This window comes from Monodon monoceros, unplaced genomic scaffold, assembly GCF_005190385.1.
Source record: "Monodon monoceros isolate NGI ecotype Baffin Bay Population unplaced genomic scaffold, NGI_Narwhal_1 Super_Scaffold_4, whole genome shotgun sequence".
NCBI classification, from domain to species: domain Eukaryota; kingdom Metazoa; phylum Chordata; class Mammalia; order Artiodactyla; family Monodontidae; genus Monodon; species Monodon monoceros.
In genome coordinates this window covers 29,474,069-29,495,802 of record NW_021703781.1, presented here as the reverse complement: position 1 = coordinate 29,495,802, position 21,734 = coordinate 29,474,069, and the positions used below count along the sequence as shown (strand labels likewise).

Genomic DNA, 21,734 nt, shown 5'->3' with positions numbered 1-21,734 from the left:
ACCACCAAACCAGCTCTACAACAACTGCTAAGGGAACTTCTCTAGGCAAGAAACACAAGAGAAGGAAAAGACCTACAATAACGAACCCAAAACAATTAAGAAAATGGGAATAGGAACATACATATCGATAATTACCTTAAATGTAAATGGACTAAATGCTCCCACCAAAAGACACAGATTGGCTGAATGGATACAAAAACAAGACCCATATATATGCTGTCTACAAGAGACCCACTTCAGACCTAGAGACACATACAGACTGAAAGTAAGGGGATGGAAAAAGATATTCCATGCAAATGGAAACCAAAAGAAAGCTGGAGTAGCAATTCTCATATCAGACAGAATAGACTTTAAAATAAAGACTATTAGAAGAGACAAAGAAGGACACTACATAATGATCAAGGGATCGATCCAAGAGGAAGATATAACAATTGTAAATATTTATGCACCCAACATAGGAGCACCTCAATACATAAGGCAAATACTAACAGCCATAAAAGGGGAAATCGACAGTAATACATTCATAGTAGGGGACTTTAACATCCCACTTAAACCAATGGACAAATCATCCAAAATGAAAATAAATAAGGAAACACAAGCTTTAAATGATACATTAAACAAGATGGACTTAATTGATATTTATAGGACATTCCATCCAAAAACAACAGAATACACATTTTTCTCAAGTGCTCATGGAACATTCTCCAGGATAGATCATATCTTGGGTCACAAGTCAAGCCTTGGTAAATTTAAGAAAATTGAAATTGTTTCAAGTATCTTTTCCGACCACAACGCTATGAGACTAGATATCAATTACAGGAAAAGATCTGTAAAAACTACAAACACATGGAGGCTAAACAATACACTACTTAATAACGAAGTGATCACTGAAGAAATCAAAGAGGAAATTAAAAAATACCTAGAAACAAATGACAATGGAGACACGAAGACCCAAAATCTATGGGATGCAGCAAAAGCAGTTCTAAGGGGGAAGTTTATAGCAATACAATCCTACCTTAAGAAACAGGAAACCTCTCGAATAAACAACCTAACCTTGCACCTAAATCAATTAGAGAAAGAACAAAAAAACCCCAAAGTTAGCAGAAGGAAAGAAATCATAAAAATCAGATCAGAAATAAATGAAAAAGAAATGAAGGAAATGATAGCAAAGATTAATAAAACTAAAAGCTGGTTCTTTGAGAAGATAAACAAAATTGATAAACCATTAGCCAGACTCATCAAGGAAAAAAGAGAGAAGACTCAAATCAATAGAATTAGAAATGAAAAAGGAGAAGTAACAACTGACACTGCAGAAATACAAAAGATCATGAGAGATTACTACAAGCAACTCTATGCCAATAAAATGCACAACCTGGAAGAAATGGACACATTCTTAGAAATGCACAACCTGCCAAGACTGAATCAGGAAGAAATAGAAAATATGAACAGGCCAATCACAAGCACTGAAATTGAAACTGTGATTTAAAATCTTCCAACAAACAAAAGCCCAGGCCCAGATGGCTTCACAGGTGAATTCTATCAAACATTTAGAGAAGAGCTAACACCTATCCTTCTCAAACTCTTCCAAAATATAGCAGAGGGAGGAACACTCCCAAACTCATTCTACGAGGCCACCATCACCTTGATACCAAAACCAGACAAGGATGTCACAAAGAAAGAAAACTACAGGCCAATATCACTGATGAACATAGATGCAAAAATCCTCAACAAAATACTAGCAAACAGAATCCAACAGCACATTAAAAGGATCATACACCATGATCAAGTGGGGTTTATTCCAAGAATGCAAAGATTCTTCAATATACGCAAAACAATCAATGTGATAAACCACATTAATAAATTGAAGGAGAAAAACCATATGATCATCTCAATAGATGCAGAGAAAGCTTTTGACAAAATTCAACACCCAATTATTATAAAAACCCTGCAGAAAGTAGGCATAGAGGGAACTTTCCTCAACATAATAAAGGCCATATATGACAAACCCACAGCCAACATCGTCCTCAATGGTGAAAAGCAGAAAGTATTTCCACTAAGATCAGGAACAAGACAAGGTTGCCCACTCTCACCACTCTTATTCAACATAGTTTTGGAAGTTTTAGCCACAGCAATCAGAGAAGAAAAGGAAATAAAAGGAATCCAAATCGGAAAAGAAGAAGTAAAGCTGTCACTGTTTGCAGATGACATGATACTATACAGAGAGAATCCTAAAGATGCTACCAGAAAACTACTAGAGCTAATCAATGAATTTGGTAAAATAGCAGGATACAAAATTAATGCACAGAAATCTCTGGCATTCCTATACACTAATGATGAAAAATCTGAAAGGGAAATCACGAAAACACTCCCATTTACCATTGCAACAAAAAGAATAAAATATCTAGGAATAAACCTACCTAAGGAGACAAAAGACCTGTATGCAGAAAATTATAAGACACTGATGAAAGAAATTAAAGATGATACAAATAGATGGAGAGATATACCATGTTCTTGGATCGGAAGAATCAACATTGTGAAAATGACTGTACTACCCAAAGCAATCTACAGATTCAATGCAATCCGTATCAAACTACCACTGGTATTTTTCACAGAACTAGAACAAAAAATTTCACAATTTGTATGGAAACACAGAAGACACCGAATAGCCAAAGCAATCTTGAGGACGAAAAACGGAGCCGGAGGAATCAGGCTCCCTGACTTCAGACTATACTACAAAGCTACAGTAATCAAGACAGCATGGTACTGGCACAAAAACAGAAATATAGATCAATGGAAGAGGATAGAAAGCCCAGAGATAAACCCACGCACATATGGTCACCTTATCTTTGATAAAGGAGGCAGGAATGTACAGTGGAGAAAGGACAGCTTCTTCAATAAGTGGTGCTGGGAAAACTGGACAGGCACATGGAAAAGTATGAGATTAGATCACTCCCTAACACCATACACAAAAATAAGCTCAAAATGGATTAAAGACCTAAATGTAAGGCCAGAAACTATCAAACTCTTAGAGGAAAACATAGGCAGAACACTCTATGACATAAATCACAGCAAGATCCTTTCTGACCCACCTCCCAGAGAAATGGAAATAAAAACAAAAATATACAAATGGGACCTAATGAAACTGAAAAGTTTCTGCACAGCAAAGGAAACCATAAACAAGACCAAAAGACAACCCTCAGAATGGGAGAAAATATTTGCAAGTGAAGCAACTGACAAAGGATTAATCTCCAAAATTTATAAGCAGCTCATGCAGCTCAATAACAAAAAAAAAACAACCCAATCCAAAAATGGGCAGAAGACCTAAATAGACATTTCTCCAAAGAAGATATACAGACTGCCAACAAACACATGAAAGAATGCTCAACTTCATTAATCATTAGAGAAATGCAAATCAAAACTACAATGAGATATCATCTCACACCAGTCAGAATGGCCATCATCAAAAAATCTAGAAACAATAAATGCTGGAGAGGGTGTGGAGAAAAGGGAACCCTGTTGCACTGTTGGTGGGAATGTAAATTGATACAGCCACTGTGGAGAACAGTATGGAGGTTCCTTAAAAAACTACAAATACAACTACCATATGACCCAGCAATCCCACTACTGGGCATATACCCTGAGAAAACCATAATTCAAAAAGAGTCATGTACCAAAATGTTCATTGCAGCTCTATTTACAATAGCCCGGAGATGGAAACAACCTAAGTGCCCATCACCGGATGAATGGATAAAGAAGATGTGGCACAATGAAACATTACTCAGCCATAAAAAGAAACGAAATTGAGCTATTTGTAATGAGATGGATAGACCTAGAGTCTGTCATACAGAGTGAAGTAAGTCAGAAAGAGAAAGACAAATACCGTATGCTAACACATATATATTGAATTTAAGGGAAAAAATGTCATGAAGAACCTAGGGGTAAGACAGGAATAAAGACACAGACCTACTAGAGAATGGACTTGAGGATATGGGGAGGGGGAAGGGTAGGCTGTGACAAAGCGCGAGAGAGGAATGGACACATATACACTACCAAACGTAAGGTAGATAGCTAGTGGGAAGCAGCCGCATAGCACAGGGAGATCAGCTCGGTGCTTTTTGACCGCCTGGAGGGGTGGGATAGGGAGGGTGGGAGGGAGGGAGACGTAAGAGGGAAGAGATATGGGAACATATGTATATGTATAACTGATTCACTGTGTTATAAAGCAGAAACTAACACACCATTGTAAAGCAATTATACTCCAATAAAGATGTAAAAAAAAAAAAAACTCTGAGGAGAAAAAGAAAATATCTCCTAGAGAACCCATGGATCTTAGGGGAAATCAAAACTAAAATTATACATTATCTAGGGGGAAAATTTGTAGCAAAAAAATATGGGCACAGATAACAGTAGGCTCAAAAGAAAAATTATAAGCTTAAAGGCTTTTCTTTTTGATGTCCCCATGAAGATAAAATTCTCTTCTCCAAACACAATATAGATGGCTTTGTTGACTCTATTCCAAACAGAAGTGTGAAACAGTGAGTAGGGTGGATGCTCCCATGTGGGTCCTGAAGCAAATAGTGGTCACCAGGAATGAGACTCCTACAGGGTAGAGGGGAATCAAGGTTCTCCAGGTGAGACTGGGAGCTGAGTAGGATTGAGGTCAGATGCTGGTAATGTGCTTGGCAAGTTCATGAAACAGCAAGGAGACCACTGTGGCTGTAGCAGAGGGAGCAAGAAGGGAAACTGGAAATGCAGTTGGAGAAGCAGCAGCTTTCATTCATTCAGTGTGGGAAACAGAGGACAAGAAAATCTGTAGGCCAGTGAGCATTTGTAATAGTCCAGGGGACAGACAATCATTTCTTGGACTAAGATGGTCCTGGTGGAGGAGGTATAAAGTGGTTAAGATTTAGGATATATTCTGAAGGAAAAAGCAATATTTGCTTAAATTTTGGATATGAGTTGTGAAAGAAAAAGAGCAAGAAAACTCTAACTTTTCAGCTTAAGCAATGGAATGGATGGTCATATTACTGAAAAGAGTAACATGAAAGAAACTGCTTGGATAAATCAACATTTCTGTTTGGGCTAAATTAAGTTTGAGACGTCTATTAGACATCCAATAGGCAGTTGAATAAAACAGAGTTCAGAGGAGAGGCTGGAACTAAAATATAATTTTTTGAAGGCATCAGTGTATAGATATTTAAAGCCACAAAACTGGACGAGAGCAGGTAGAGAGTGAGTGTAGACAGACAACAGGAGAGGTCGAAGGACTGAAGCCCAGCACGCTCCAACACCTAGATAGGAGGAGGACCCCCAAGGAGGTGAGGACAAAGAAGCCTGCGAGGCAGGAGAACAACCAAAAGACAGCAGTATCCCAGAAGCCAAGTGGAGAAAGAATTTCAGGAATTAAAGGGAGGTCAACTGTGTCAAAGGCTACTGCTGGGTCATTGGGATGAAGACTTGAGAATTGACCATTGGATTCAACAACATGGAAGTCACCAATGACCTTGACAAAGGTGGTTTTATGAGTCTGTGAAAAGGAACATTTGGATGCTTGGAAACTCTTAGAGGAAAATATAAATGCATATCATTATTACTTTGGGAAGGGAAGAATTTCTTCTATGAGACATAAAAAAATAAACTATGAGAGACAATGTTGATATATTTGAATACAGATTAAAGCTTAAAATTTCTACACACAAAAAATGCCATAAAGACAATTAAAAATCAAGTCACCAACTGAGAGAAGATACTTGAATACACATAACTGTCAAACGATTGCACCAATTAATAAAAGCAATAGTAACAGCTAACATCTACAGAAGGCTTATCTGCTAATCATGGTTCAACATATTTTACATGTATTAACTTATTAATGTCTAGAACAATCTTTCTCTACTAGGGTCCTGTGAGAGAAATAAGCCCTATAAAACATAATTTGAATGGTCTTTTTTTTTTCTCAGTTCTCCCAAGAATGGAATATAGATAGTACTAGTCTAGATGCATTGTAGAAAAGCTAACTCATTGCATACAGTGTATCCTTTAAAGCATTTGTTATCAAATAATTTGCTCTCAAGACCCCTTTATATTCTTTAAAAATATTGAGTATCTCAAAGAATTTTTGTTTATGTGGGTTATATCTATCAATATTTACCATATTCAAAATTAAAACTGAGAAAATTTTTAATATATATTTACTTAAAATAATAGCAACTTGGGACTTCCCTGGCTGTCCAATGGTTACGACTCCGTACTTCCACTGAAGGAGACGTGGGTTCAAACCCTGGTCGAGGAACTAAGATCTCACATGCCACAGGGCGTGGCCTAAAAAAAAGTTACTTCAAAATAAAAAGTTTAAAGATTTTTAAGCAAAATAAAATTAAAACCCAGGGGCTTCCCTGGTGGCGCAGTGTTTGAGAGTCCGCCTGCTGATGCAGGGGACACGGGTTCGTGCCCCGGTCCGGGAAGATCCCACATGCCGCGGAGCGGCTAGGCCCGTGAGCCATGGCCGCTGAGCCTGCGCGTCCGGAGCCTGTGCCCCGCAACGAGAGAGGCCACAGCAGTGAGAGGCCCACGTACCACAAAAAAAAAAAAAAAAAATTAAAACCCATTGGTTTATTTTGCACTTTGAATGGATCTTTTACTCATGTTGTGATTTTGCAACATTCCTCATTGGTCCTTGGAAAATATTGGTTCACTGAATCAAGCAGATCTCCCAAATTTATGAGATTATAAAATAAAATACGTATTTTATTTTATAATATCATAAAATTGTTTGTTAATATTACTATGAACCTCAGAGAAAAGCCTTTACGTATTGGGAATCTAATAAGTTCATTGTAGCTGATACAAGTTTTCCAAAAATTCTAATTTTTGCTTGAAACCTGGAATTTTATCACTGGAATAAATTTTATCCATTGTTTTCCTTGAAGTGACAGATTCACTTTATTCATGTGCAAATACCCAAGTCTGAAAAAAGACATAGTTTGTCAGTCTTCTTTCAAGTAAAAATGGTATTCTATGAGTAAAGAGGCTAGTTCAGCACATAACTCAAAAAACCACACAGTGCCTTTCCTCAAGACACCCATCATACTTCAGAAATGCTTTATGCATCCTTCCATTTTGTCATACAATAAAATGAATAAGATTTGCTGTTTCATCAAGGAGTGAAACCATCATTAATTTTACTGTGAGTGTATTATGATGAAAAAATACAGTCATTTCACTCCTACAAGACTGGAAAGAATAAAAAAGTGTGATGACAAATTCTGATTGTTGAAAAGGATATAGAGCAATGATAATTCTTATAAATTGTTGATGGCTGAAGGCACTGATACAACCACTTTGAAGATATTTGGCAAATATTTAGTAAAGTTGAACATGCTACTCATTATTACCAAGGAATAGCACTTCCAAGTACACACGTGCCCAGAGAAACCTGAACAAGAAGGTTCATGGAAACATTGTCCAAAATATTAAAAATCAGGAACAACATAAATGACTAATCAAGGAAAACAGATAAATAAATTATAGTATGTTCTTATAATGCAGTACTCTATAGCAAGAAAAATAAATAGGTTTGAACAACACAAACATATCTCCTTAAAAAATGCAGAACCAATAAATTAAGTTAAATTCAGATTGCATACAGTATAATGTCATTCATATAATGATTAAGCAGCATATTGCTTACAAAATATATATTAAAGTATGGAAAAGACATAAGGATGATACATGTTGAATTTATAATAGGCTTGCATATGGGGAAGGAGATGGGGAGTGAAATTTTAGAAAGGCATTAAAGTGGGTCTCAACTGTATATGACGTACTTAAATAGAAACAAAGAAGGCACTAAGTTAACACTTAATAAAGACATTATGGGTCCATAAGTACTTATTATATTATTTTCCATTTTACCTATATGTTTAAATATTTTATAATGAGAAATTTTGTAAGCTTTATTTAAAAAAAAGATGTGGGACTTCCCTGGTAGTTCAGTGGTTAAGACTCCGCACTCCTAATGCAGGGGGCTCGGGTTTGATCCCTGGTCGGGGAACTAGATCCTGCATGCATGCTGCGACTAAGACCCGGCACAGCCAAATAAAATAAATAAATAAATAAATATTTTTTAAAATATGAAATAAAATTTTGAAAAAAAGATGTAACATGAATAAACTAAGTTCTCAATCTAAGACATAAAAAAGAACAATAAAATAAAAGCAGGAGAAAATAATTAATGAAAAAAACTAATATTAGTGAATGCAAAGCATATACATTATAAATACAACCAAACATTTTTTCTTTGAAAAATGTAATAAAGTAGGAAACCACCTAGCATGCTTAAATTAAGTTAAAACATATATATATATATATATATGTTGTATGTCATATATATGACATATATATATATTTTTATATATATGGAATGTGTATACAGTATATATAATATATGTGGCATTAGGAATAAGAAGACAATGTAAAACAAGAAATGATTAAAAGAGAATATCATGTGCTATTCTGTGTTAATAAATTTGAAAATATAGATATAGGTATAAATCTTCATGACCTTAAATTAGACAATGGTTTCTTAGATATGATACCAAAAGCACAAACAACAAAGAAAATATATATCAATACAATTTGGACTTCATCAAAATTTGAAATTTAAAACTTTTGTGTTTCAAAGGATGCCATCAAGAAAGTAAAAGGGCAATCCAAAGAGTGGGAGTAAATATTTACAGATCATATATCTGATAAGGAACTTGTGCCTGGAGTGTATAAAAATTCTTACAGCTCAATAGTAAAAAGACAACTCAGTCTAAAAATGGGCAAAGGATCTAAATATACATTTCTCCAAAGAAGATATACAGATGTCCAATAAGCACAAGAAAAGATGCTCAAAATCTTTACTCATCAGCGAAATGCAAATCAAAACCACAATGACATTTCACATCTCCCAGGATGGATTTAACCAAAAACATAGGTAATAACAAGTACTGGTGAGAATGTGGAGAAATTGGACCTCTCATACGCTGCTGGTGGGAAGGTAAAATGGTGCGACTTCTTTGGAAAACAATCTGCCAATTCTTCAAGTTATTAAACATAAAGTTATCAAATGATCCAGCAATTCCACTCGTAGGTACACACCCAATAGAAATGAAAACATACATCCACACAAAAACTTGTACGTGAATGTTTATAGAAGCATTATTCATAATAGCCAAAAGTGAAAACAACCCAAATGTCCATTAAGAGATAAATGGACAAACAAAATGTGGTACATCCATATAATGGAATATTATTTGGCCATAAAAAAAGAATGATACTGATACATGCTACATTGTGGATGGGCCTTGAAAACATTATGCTAAGTGTAAGAAGCCAGTCACAAAAGTCCAATACTTTATTATTCCACTCATATGAAAGTCCAGAATAGGGAAATCCACAGAGACATAAAGTAGATTAGCAGTGGACTTCCCTGGTGGCGCAGTGGTTAAGAATCCATCTGCCAATGCAGGGGACATGGGTTCGATCCCTGGTCCAGGAAGATCCCATATGCCACGGAGCAACTAAGCCTGCGTGCCACAGCTACTGAAGCCCGCGTGCCACAACTACTGAAGCCCACACGCCTACAGCCCGTGCTCCACAAGAAGAGAAGCCACCATAATGAGAAACTTGCACATCGCAACAAAGAGTAGCCCTTGCTTGACGCAACTAGAGAAAGCCCACTCGAAGCAATGAAGACCCAGTGCAGAAAAAAAAAAAAAAAAAAAAAAAAAGTAGATTAGTGGTTGCTAAGGGCTGGAGCAGGGAGAAAGGGGTCTGGCAGGTACTAGTTAAGGTGTATGGGTTTTCTTGAGGTGATGAAAATATTCCAAAATTGTCTGTGGTGATGGCTGCACATCTCTGTGAATATATTAAAAACCATTTAGTTGTACACATTAAATGGGTGACTTGTGTACACTTTAAATGGGTGACTTGTATGGTATGTGAATTATATCTCAATGAAGCTGTTTGTGACAACAAAAACTCTCCTGGTAATTTATATGATAAGGTAATTTATAGGGAAAAAAATCAGTTAGGGTATAGGGGTCTAAAGAACATATTGACCAACTTAACCTAACTGACGTCTATAGAACACTCCACACTACAGCAGAATACTTTCTTTATCAAGTGCACACAGAAACAAGGTTGACTACATTCTCAGCCATTCAATTTCAAATGTTTGAAATCAGTTATGGTATGTATTGAGAACCCAACCGTGGTGGCCAGATAATAAGCACATCTGTGAGATGATAGGATAAAAATAAATGCTCCCTGAGGTCCTGTCATTTTGAAAGGACATGAGGGAAACAGGTGTGGAAATGTACCCAAAGAATTTAAACCCCAAAGTTGAATGCAAAATCTGGTTCCAAATGCAAGAATCCTAGGAAGCTTTGCTAGTTTTTACGTGAGAAAAACCTTGAAAGCAGCGATGCTACTAGCCACTGGGAGAGATAACAGAGGGGCAGGCAGCTGCCTGCAACCTGCTGCTTCAGCCCAGCTCCCCTGAGTGGGGCTGAGACCTGGCGTCAGGTTACAGGGAGTCAGGAGATAACCAGCTGGTGGCCTTTCTCAGAAACTGCCCCTGCTGACCTCCAGGTGCAAAGGGAAGCAGTGAGGTGGACAGTTAGGGAAGGAGGGAGGTGGCAGACATGATCACCCCTGAAGCAAGGGGAGGAAATTACACCTGGGCAGCTCAGCCCAGTATCCCCAGCTGGGGCCTTGCAACAGGCAGGAGAAGGGCTTCCCTCCAGCCAGAGCTGAGCAAAACTCCATCTGTTTAAAGAGCCCATGGGCTGTAGAAAACAAACTTATGGTTACCAGGGGGGAAAGGGGGAGAGGAATAAATTGGGAGATTGGGATTGACATATACACACTACTATATATAAAATAGATAACTAATAAGGACCTACTGTATAGCACAGGGAACTCTACTCAATACTCTGTGATGACCTATATGGGAAAAGAATCTAAAAAAGAGTGGATATAAGTATAACTGATTCACTTTGCTGCACACCTGAAACTAACACAACATTGTAAACCATCCATACTCCGATAAAAATTAAAAAAAAAAATAATAATACACAGCCCATGGGCTTTTGGCAGCAGCCGGGAGAAAGTTGCAGGGACAGGAGAACCCCATCCCCGTGGGCCCAAGCTCCTCGGGAACCTGCAGAAAATCTGTCCCTCCACAGCCATGCAGGAGAGAGAGCATCTCTTTCTCTGGACCCCCATCAACATTCCTACTAGCAAACGTCTTTAACTTTTGCTAGTATTATTGTTTTAATTTGCAGTGATGTACTGATAGTTCGCTAGTGAGGATGAACACCTTTCCACATGGTCATTGTGACTCGAAGTTGCACTCCTGTGAATGGCTTGTTCATGTCTATTCCCCACTTTTCTACTGTTTGTCTTCTGCTAACTGACTTAGGAAGTTTCTTTCTTCTCTGGATACAAGTCCTTTGCCTGTTATAAATGTTGCAGATATTTTTCTCTCATTTACCTCCTGCTTTGTTCTATTTTTAAACTCCGTTTGGTGTCTTTTATCAAGAAGATTTTTAAAATCTAGTCATATTTATCTTTATTTTTCCTTTAATTTTTATTGCTGTATCTTATTTTAAGAACACCTTCGCTCTCCCCACTATTCTCTCATATTTTCTTTGATTACTTCTATGATTTTGTTTTTGCTTTTTCTGCACTGGTCTTTAATCACCTGGAATATGTCATTTCACCATGGGAGCAGCTGTGAGGAGGAGGAAGATGTGTGCACTGCAGTGGGGGGAACTGGAGCCCCAGCAGGCCTGGACCCGATTCTAACTCCACCTCGACTCAAACCGAGATAATAACATATTTCATTAATTTGAAGACACACACCTTAACATTTCTGAAACCAGGATGTATCTTACAAACAATGGTGTATCATGGTTTAATTTACAGCTTTCTTAGTAATATATAAAAATAGTGTGTCTTTCAAGCTATGGCATCTTAGATTTCATGAAATACAAAGGACCCAACCTCAGGTCCCTAAGGGGGTGGGATAAACAGGCACTTAAAGGGCCCAGGACAGGTCAGACACACAGGAGGCAAGGCGTTCCATCTGGGTGAGTTCTCCTTCATTCCAAAGAATGCAGCTGCTCTGAGGCTTCATTCTTCCTGCAGCCCTGGCCCTTCCCCCTTAGCTTCCAGAACCTGAGCCTACTCTCTGGGAACCTCTCCAGGCTCCCCTACCAAAGGCCTTCAGCTGGACAAGGCCACACCTTCAGTTCTCTCCTTCTAGATACAGGATGCTCAGAGCTGACAGTTAAGGGCTCCACATAAGGCTGATCTCCCTCCAGAGCCAAGAAAACTGCACTCTCACCCCTGGGGACACCCACACCTGCTGGGCACCAAGAGCCCTACGTGCTCTCATGGCAGCTTCTGCCTGGCTCTTCCCACTGCCTGCCTGGTGAGTCTGGGGCTTTGCAGCTTCTGCAAATGCTGGCACTGGAGACGGGGAGCCGTGGATGCTGGCAGAGCTGCCTCGGCCAGAACCACAGCGCCGGCTGGGGGAAGGCAGGGAGGAAAGGGAGTGAGCTGGTGGGCTGCAGAGGCCCCCAGCCAGGGCCAGCGTGGGAACTTTGCACAGTGGCTCCTTCAGTCTTACAGCCACCCAGAAAGCCCTTCCCTCTTCACGGAAGAAGGAACTGAGCTGTAGGGGAGCAGAGTGACGCCCCTCAGCGATGCTGAGACTGTAACACGGAGGACCTCACTCACCAGCACTGCTGCCCCACCCTTCTGTCCACCGTATGGAGGCCGAACAGGGCTGAGGAGACAGAAAGTGGGCTCTCCCCCTCAAGGTCAATTCCACACACCTGGGCAGAGCACCAACTGCGTGCAAGGCCCACACTGGGTCTCAGAGTCCAGGCGGGGGTAGTGGTCTGGCCCCTAGCCCCTCTCTCCGTGCCCTAAGGGGTCCCACACCCAGCTGCACAGTCACAACCAGGGTGGTCCCAGGCCATACACTGTGCAATTCCCGACGGACTAGTCCTCCCACCCACCATAATGCCACATCTTTGCTTCGCCTGTAGGAAAGTTTATCAGCATCCAAGAACCAAGAGTCTCCTTTTACTGGAATAACTGAATTTCTTGCAATTTACCCTAAGAAGTAACCACACCAGGAGTAATGATTTGACAGACACAGGAAAAGTCCCATCCCCACCCTCATCTGTGAGACTCCAGAAAAACTGAGGTTGGCCAAGCAGTGGTGGAGCTGGGCTCACAGCCTAGGTCCCATGGGAACATTCAGGAAGAGGCTGAACAAATTCCAAGGGCATCTGCCACCAGAGGCAGACTGAGGCAGTGAGGAAAGGAAGGAGGTGGACATGGCTTGGCTCTTATGTGCCCCGCATGGTGGCGGGAGCTTTCCCACTTGTTGAAGAAGCTTTTTGAACCCTGCCAACAACTGCTGGAGAAGGGTTATTATTCCCATTGCACAGGTGATGTTCCAAGGTCAACCCAGTAGACCAAAGATGAAAATCCAGGGGACTTGCTTCTATTCCACCAAGCTAGAGACATGTTGAAAATAGCATCAACCCAACCAAAAGGTGGAGAAGTAATCTGTGACACTGTCATTTTCCACCCTTGAGCCCCTCAGGAAATGAGCTAATGGAGCATCCCTTCGGGTGTGGAAGTCTGGAAGAGCAAGCAGGATCTGCCTGCCCCCCACATACACCCTGAGAGCTGCAGTGCCTATCTACAGGTGACGGACACTAGGACACCTCTCTGGGGTCAGCTGGATGGCCTGGTGTCACCACAGATACACTTCTCATGACGTTCCTCTTGCCTGACCCCAGGGCTCTCGCTGGGAAGCTGGCAGCACCCCCATTGCTCATCTGTTGCCTTCACTGGTCCCTCGGACACACACTCAGCCCCAATTTACCAATTATCGTGCCACAGGGGACTTTTTACCTCTTGTCTACCTTGCACAGGACTCTGGACACCCTCCCCGCGCCGCCAGACACCTCTTTTTCTCTCCCCATCACATATACTCTGTGAAAAAGATCATTCTCCCTCCCCAAAGAATTGTTCTTTGAATATTTGCATATGGACAGGAAACATCTTCTTGACAGAAGGGATGGGACACTACTGGTGGATAATCCGGCACCGTAAGAAAACAGAGAGGCTAGATTCCCCAGCCCCCTCCCCCCATGGCACTGTCCTAGAAGCACTGTTCCACTGTGCCCAGGAAAGGGGCCATGAGCAACAGCTCCAAAGAGCTACAGTCCAGAAATCCAGGGCATCCATGCCCCTGATTCCCCAGTGTTCCTGCACAGTCACCACCCTCTAAGTGGATCTACTGGAAAACTGTTGGAACTAACAGAAAAATTCACAAAGGGAGTTGAAGAAAATCAGCATGCCTACCCCCATATGACAGCAAGAACAGGGATGGTGCAAGACACGGCTTCAAATGTGGATTTCCCTTGATGTTTATTAACTTCTGTGTGACGTGCCGAGAATCCGAACAGCAAGGGGTGTGCTGCTGGGTTGGCCAAAGCATTCGTACAAGGGGGCAAAGGGGGAATGAAATGTTTCTCACTTTCCCCTCAGAGGGAAAAATGTGGGGTACGAGTAATACAAAGTGGAGTTAGTGTCCAAGTAATTACTGTTATTATGATTTGATTATGAAACTGCCATTGGCATAAAAAAATAAGTCTTGAAAGATAAGTAAACAAAAAAATCTAAAATTCTTGATTATGCCAACAAAATCATGGAGACGGATATTAAAATATCCTTAAGTTTCTCATCTTCAGTAGATAATGTTTCATTCCTGATAAAGGTAAAGAAAATGGGTTCAACTCTATCTTTAAAATAAGTTCTAAACGAACATATGCTAGTTAATATACATGTTTCAATAGACTCCCTTAAAACAAAATGGTATCAAAAGGCGGGGTGAGGGGGAAGAAAAGATACAGGGAAATGTACACTAAGTGGATGCAAAGGAAAAAAGTAGCATTGGTCAAACTAAAATCTAAGTCAAAATCCTAAAACAAGAAATGAAAACGAAATGAGTTGTAAGTATGAATGACAAGGTCACAGAACTGCCATTACTTACATAGTATAGATTGTAGTTCAGCTTCTACAATATATCGCAAAACACAAGTATACTGGGATTTTTAGACTTTTACTGAAGATTTTCAAGGTCTAGGGAAGGGGTCACACTGCACAGCTCACAGTCTTCTACTCAAAAGGGAAATCCTTTGATACCCGTCTCTTCTATCCAGCCCCACTGACACACCACGCATGCAACGTTCTTAGCAGCTCCCTGCCCACGGCTGCCGCCCAACCATATCCCTCAGCCTTGTTCCAGACGCTGGGATGGAGGCAAGGCAGCCGCAGCCATAGTGTCATGGCCCATGCAGACTAACGGAGGAGATAGACCATAAACAAGCAAACAGATACATGAGAAAAGAGGAAGGTGACGACGACAAAGGCAAATTCACAGAGACAGAAAACACATCAGTGGTTGCCAGGCGCTGGGGGAGGAGAGGATGCAGAGGGACCGTTTAAAGGATACGGGCTTTCCTTTTGGGGTGATGGAAATGACAGAGGTGGTGGTTGCACAACATTTTGAATGTACTAAATGTCACTGGATCGCACGCTTTAAAATGGTTAAAATGGTAAATTTTATGTTGTGTTTTCTTACCACAAACAAACAACAAAAAAAAACACGATACTTTCAGATGTGGTAAGTGCTTTGAAGGAAATCAGGCCAGATGTTGTAAGAGAGAGAGACTGGGGTGGGGTCCTTGAGAGCGGGTAGTCAGTGAAGAGCTCAACATTTAACTGAGAAATGAATGACGGGGAGGGCCCAGCCTCATGAGGATTTGGGAAAAGAGCATTCCACACAGAGGGACCCAAAAGGGTGGAAATCGGGTTAGAAAGTAGGCAGAGGCGCCCGAAAAGCATTCGTGTTTCTTTGAGTGCAGTGGAAGCCACGGAGGCAGGGAGATGCCTGAGCTAGTCAGTGTGTTAAAAGGACACTTTGGCTGCTCTGGGGAGAAAAGTCGTAGGGCGTGAGCCTGAGGCAGGGGACCACTGAGAACATGGGTGCACCGGGAATGTCTGCAGGCAAGTACTGCTTCCCACGCCCGGAAAGGAAACACACCGAGGCTAGGAGGGCCTGGGCCCAGCGGGCAAGGTTGCCGTGGTTACTGGATGGTTCCCAGGAAACAGAGAGAAGGCAGATGCCCAGTGAGAAGGACTGTGTCACACAGCTTTCATTAGAGCATGGACCAGGCCCACCTGGGCACCCAGTCCAGGGCAGACGCCCAGTGGGAGTGGCTGAGAGCTGAGACAGGATGCTGGATCGGGTGTCTCCCTCCAGCCCCAGGTCAGGGCTGCTTGTGGGAGCGCCACAGGCTGGGTAGGCAGAGAGGGGCGGGCCTAGCAGGTGGGAGGTGCCTCTTGACCCCAGCTGTGGGGAATGGAAGTAGTGAGGGCTGGACAGCTGGACTTAGAGCCCTCCACAGGCTGGACTGGGGCAGGCACAGGGCTGGCTGTGGGGGTGAGAATAAGGCACCTCCAAGAGGCTGCAGGTTTGGTTTGTGGCGTGGCCAGTGTCAGCCACGTTAGAGAAAAAAGCAGGAAGGAGGGTGGGGAAAGAGGTCTTGTTCCCAGGCAGATGACGTCCAGATGGATAAGAAGATGGTCACCGAGGAACCAATTTAACACTGACAGAGACTGCCAATCACAGCGGAGCCAGCAAGACCAGGCAGAGAAGCTTCCTGGGTCACAACAGCAGTAGGAACACATGTGTCCTGAGTCCTGTGTCCCAGGCGACACGCAGCTTCAGCCCCCAAAAACTGGGATAACTGGGCCAGCCCAGAAGGGGCCAAGGGTTGTAAAGGCTGCAGCTCCTCACACTGGGTGTAGGTTCCTGCGGTGGCAAAAGGGCACGAAAAGGGGAAACGATGTTGAAAGTCATGGTACTGCTGGATGGGCGTGGCTTAAATCTAGCGAGAATGTAATGTGATAACCGCCTTCCCAGAGTCTCAACAAACAACACAAATTCCCGCTGGACCTCAAGTTTTGTCAGAAATGTGACAAACAGCAAACATGACGGCAGACGGGGAAACAATGTAAGCTGAGGGTCTGTATCTTCCATGACGGGGCAGAACACCAGAAGCTTCTCAGCAAAATATAAGGTGAAAACAAAAAGACACAACCTGCATGGTCAGGGGAGTGACGTGTGCCCAGCCACGACCGTCATCTTTCACCCCAGCTTACTTCTGTGGACCCCAAATGTGTGTCCCAGGACCAATACAACCCCTGAAGTTCTGTAAAGTGGAATAATCCCTATCACCAGTATTTACACCTACCCTCTGCAGGAGAAGCAGAGAAGTTTTCAGGGACAGGGTGCACCTTGCCCTGCTAAGCCCTCAGGTCAGGCCTGCTAGGAGCTGGGAAGTGTCCTCAGAAGAGAGAGGGTGGGAGGGAGGTCTCAGGGGACAAGCAGGACTGGGGAGACGGATGGACAGGAGGAGGTGCAAGGTCATTCCAGTCTGACCGGAACCGAGTAAGGTGTGCTCAGGGGTCCCAAGGGGCTGGCACACGCAACAGGACACAGCAGTTGCTTCCTTCAGGACAGATTGGAGGGAGGGAGGGAGGCAAAAGCTGGGAAGGAAGTGCCTGTGAAAGGAAGGAAGAGAAAAGATCCAGCCCGTGGAGTCTGTCCCCACACACCCTGTCCTGAGCTGCTGTGCGGCTGCATTGCCCCAGGCCACCCTCCTGGCACTCCCGTTGGCATGTTCCCTGGGATCTGATCTGTCTACCCATGGACTCAAGGGCCAAAGCTCTGTCCAGTTCACCAAGGTCAGCGCTTAGTAATGTTGGCTAAGGGACTGAATGAATAAATGAATGAATGAACAAATGAACACATGAACAGATCATCCATCGAATGGAAGTCCCAAGTTCACAAGTGAATGAGTAGAAAAACATCAGCCACTGGACCAAGGTCAAAGTCACGGGGTGTACATCCCGTTTCCATTCTTAGCAGCTAGGTGACTTTGGATGGATTGTGTCACCTCTGTGCGCAGTGGCTTCCTCATCTGAGATGGGGTCACAGGGCTATGGGGGCATTCAGTGAGGACAGGCGCGGGGTAAATATTAAAGGTCACAGACCAGGTGGAGGGTTGTTGCAACCCTTCATTGTGATCCTAGGACAGGAAGCAGGCACTGTGCACCCCAGGCCCACAGTAAGAAGCTCTTCAGCCTCTGGGGCCACGCCTGCCCCTCAGGGCTTCCCCATCTGCCCAGCTCCACACCAGGACTGAAGCAAAGAGCTGAGATCTGAGCGGGATCCTGATCTGGAATACATACACTCCTCCTCTTATCCATGCTTTATAAATCAGAAAATTAATTATCTGGAAAACAGTCTTCTGCACCAGAAACCCCAATGAGTTTAATGTATAATTTATACACGAAAATGTAGATGTCAACGTGTGACAAATCGCCGTAAAAACATTTTTGCAGTTAAAGCTTTAGGCGTCTGTTCTCCTTGCAGAAGAGCCACCTGACGGACAGCATGAGGCCGCAGGGCTCAGGCCAGTGGGGCAGGAAAGGCAGCCTGCCATTTTCAGTGATGCAGCTGCCAGTGTAGCCCCACCCTTGGCACCAGCCACACGCAGTCACGTCATAGCTCCCCCTCCCTGGGGTCCTACTGTGTCCTGTTCAAAAGGGGATTCCGCGCTCTGTGCCAGCTCTGTGCTAGACCCAAGGATGGAAGACAGAATGGAGAATGTGCTCACTCCTGTGGCTTTGAGTCCCCTGGGAGAGCCAGGCGAGCAGACGATGCATGACACTGACAGTGTGGCAAGTGCTAGGGCAAAGACGGGTCCTATGTGCCGAGGAGCAAGTACTTCCCTATGCCAGGAGCATCCCCAAGAGACTCCAGGAGGCAGGGGCTAGAACTGAAGGAGTCTGTCAGGAGGACGAAGGCGGGAGAACATTCCCAATGGGAAGACTCACACGTGTAAAAACAGAGGCTAGAGCAAGGTGTCCAGATGGGTGCCAGCGTGGCCTACGGCACATGGCAGGCGCTGTCTAGCAGTGAGCCTGGAGTAGAGAGAGGGAGCCAGGTCACCAAGGGGCCTGTATGTCTTTTTCCTGGACTGAAAACTTACAAACAGATCAAGTCTGAACTTCACTCTGGTCAACAGTATGGAGACCAAGAGGGTTGCTGTGGGGAGTGAACGAGAGAGATGAATGGGCTTTGCAAACTGTGAAGTGCAGCATCCACGTAAAGTGCCCTTCCCGGCAGGACCTGGAGTCCCGCAGCAACTCAGCAGCCTGCCTGCATCAGGTGCACCGTCACTCACAGGCGCCCCGGCGACGGCCTTGACTGGCACGTCACTGCAGAATAACCACCGGAAACGTGGGTTGAACCCTTGCTTCTTGTCTGCAGTTGCTGTTGCCATTGGGGTTGGTCACTCTTAGCGCAGGACATTCCCTGACACCCTCTCTCCAGAGGCCCGCTGGGGCTCCAGCACAACCCAAAGCATCCTCGCACACAAGGACAGGGAGGAGGGGCACGGGCGCTGTGCTAGAACCACTATGCCGCGCACGCAAGTGAGGGAGGGGCGATGTGTCTTTGCTGCACCCTGGCCCTCTGTCCGGAACCACCGGTGAGGTTCAAGAACATGGCCTCGGGCTTCCCTGGTGGCGCAGTGGTTGAGAGTCCGCCTGCCGATGCAGGGGACACGGGAGCGGCTGGGCCCGTGAGCCATGGCCGCTGAGCCTGCGCATCCGGAGCCTGCGCTCCGCCACGGGAGAGGCCACAACAGTGAGAGGCCCGCATACCGCAAAAAAAAGAACATGGCTTCTACCCACCAGGCAGTCACCAACAGGGTCTGAGCACAGTCTGAGATCCCAGTGGTGTCTTCCCAGAACCTGGGCCCTCCACAACAAGACAAAGCAAGTCCCCGTGCCTCAATGCCATCAGGGTCCCCAGGCAGTTCCCTGTGCAGCCTTGGAGCCCTACAGACCTAGTCAAAAGATAGACGCCCAGGCTAATGGGAAGGGATGCTCACAGAACAAGGGTTTCAAGCCCCCAGCCCTCATCACACCAGTGCCCATTTTAAAGAAGAACATAGCCTGACATCGATAACTTTTCTACCTCCCGGGAGGCCAGGGGTCAGCCCCTTGGTGACTCCCACCCACATACCTCGCTTGACCTTGGGGGGCCTGAGTCCCTCGAACTGGGCCAGGGCCTCCCAAGCCTCACGCTCCCTCCAGCGTCTCAGCTGCTCCTCTCGCATCTTGTAGAAGAGGATGTGCTTCTGCACATCACTGAGCTCGGCCAGGAGCTCGGGGTCGATGTACATGTCGTGCAGGATCTGCTGCAGCATGGTGTCACCTGGGATGCACACGCCAGGAGGGACACCCCAGGCCACTCCTCGCCCCTGGCTCCTCACGCCACGGTCACTCCCAGAGCCACTTCTCTGTGCAGCATCATCGCTCTGCCTCAGCTCCCAGCCAGCCACGAATTCATCTCCTCTGCCCAGGACAGCCACAGGGATCAGGCAGCAGGAAGCAAAGAGGCAGCCAGGACCTGCAAGGGGGATCCAGCACCAGGAGCTGTCCAGTCCTTCTACTGGGTCACCAAGAGCCACATCCCAGCAGAGCCTGTGTCTTGACCTCCCCTGCGCTCTGGGACAATGGGAGAGTGAAAGCCTCCAGCTCTGCGGGCAAAACCCAGGCCCGGCCCTTCCTGGCCCTGGCAGGTGTCGAGTGATCTGTTCATGGAAGGTAACGATGACACCAGCTATATCAATGACACTGCCCCAGCCAACCGGGAACCGATCTCTCCTCCACAGGTAAGAGGAGGAGGAGGAGGCAGCTTTGCCTATTAATTCCATGTCTTTTGAGCCAATGTCAAACAGGCCAGAGGAGCCAGCCAGGAGCTTCTAGGCTGCCCGGCCTCTCGCTCTACTTGCTCCATCATTGCCAAGCTTCCTCTTTTCCAGGACGTTGGGCTACTGAGGTAATGCTTCTAACACTCGGCCTTGGAGGAGAAAAGAGCTTTCTTTCTTTCTGTGTTGCAGCCAAGGAAGAAAGCAAAAGAGAACCAGTAGGGCCACCCGAGGGGCTTGATCATGGAATTCAAGGACATGAAGGAGGCAGACATCCTCTGCCTTCTCCCTGTAATGAGGTTCTAAGGCTATGCGTGTGCTGACAGATTAACCCTCAATTTGGGGTCAATTTTTGTTGTTGCTTATCTTTTTGTTGGTGTTGCAAGTACCTGGAGATGATCACAAACAAAGAATGCAAGTGTGTCTTCTCTGTCGTCTCCATGCCCTGAATGCGAAGCACCCTGGACAGAGCAGGATGTTGCTTTCTGCTTGGAGGGAGCCCATCTGTCTTTGGCCGTGAGGATGGGTAGGCGCTGCTCATGCTGAGACCCAAAGTTCACCCTAACAGCTGCTCAGAGCTACTCCCAGCTGACCCTGTATTCAAACTGGGGTTCAGAGAAGGTAAGCAACTTGCCTATGGCTACCCACCCTGGGACTCCATCCAACTTTCAAATATGACAACCACTGGGTACTGTGAATCTTTTGATGGTTTGTAGCACTGTGGCCTAGTTGGGCTGGTGACCTTCATGTCCCCTTCCCTCCCCATGAGGACTAAAGGTGGATCAGGCACCCAAAACTGATGGAACC

General features: G+C 44.4%; 1 protein-coding gene across 5 annotated transcripts in view; it reads right to left on the bottom strand.

Annotated features, from left to right (window-relative positions):
• SH2D4B (SH2 domain containing 4B) overlaps positions 1–21,734 on the bottom strand; it is an 89,594-nt gene that overhangs the window by 67,264 nt on the left and 596 nt on the right. For 4 of the 5 annotated variants that reach the window (XM_029244568.1, XM_029244569.1, XM_029244570.1 and 1 more), the window contains exon 1: positions 20,240–20,933. In XM_029244568.1, coding sequence (XP_029100401.1) covers positions 20,240–20,933 — 694 coding nt within the window. Of the gene's footprint in view, positions 1–20,239; positions 20,934–21,734 lie in introns of those variants that run through there. The other variant, XM_029244572.1, reaches the window with a different exon arrangement.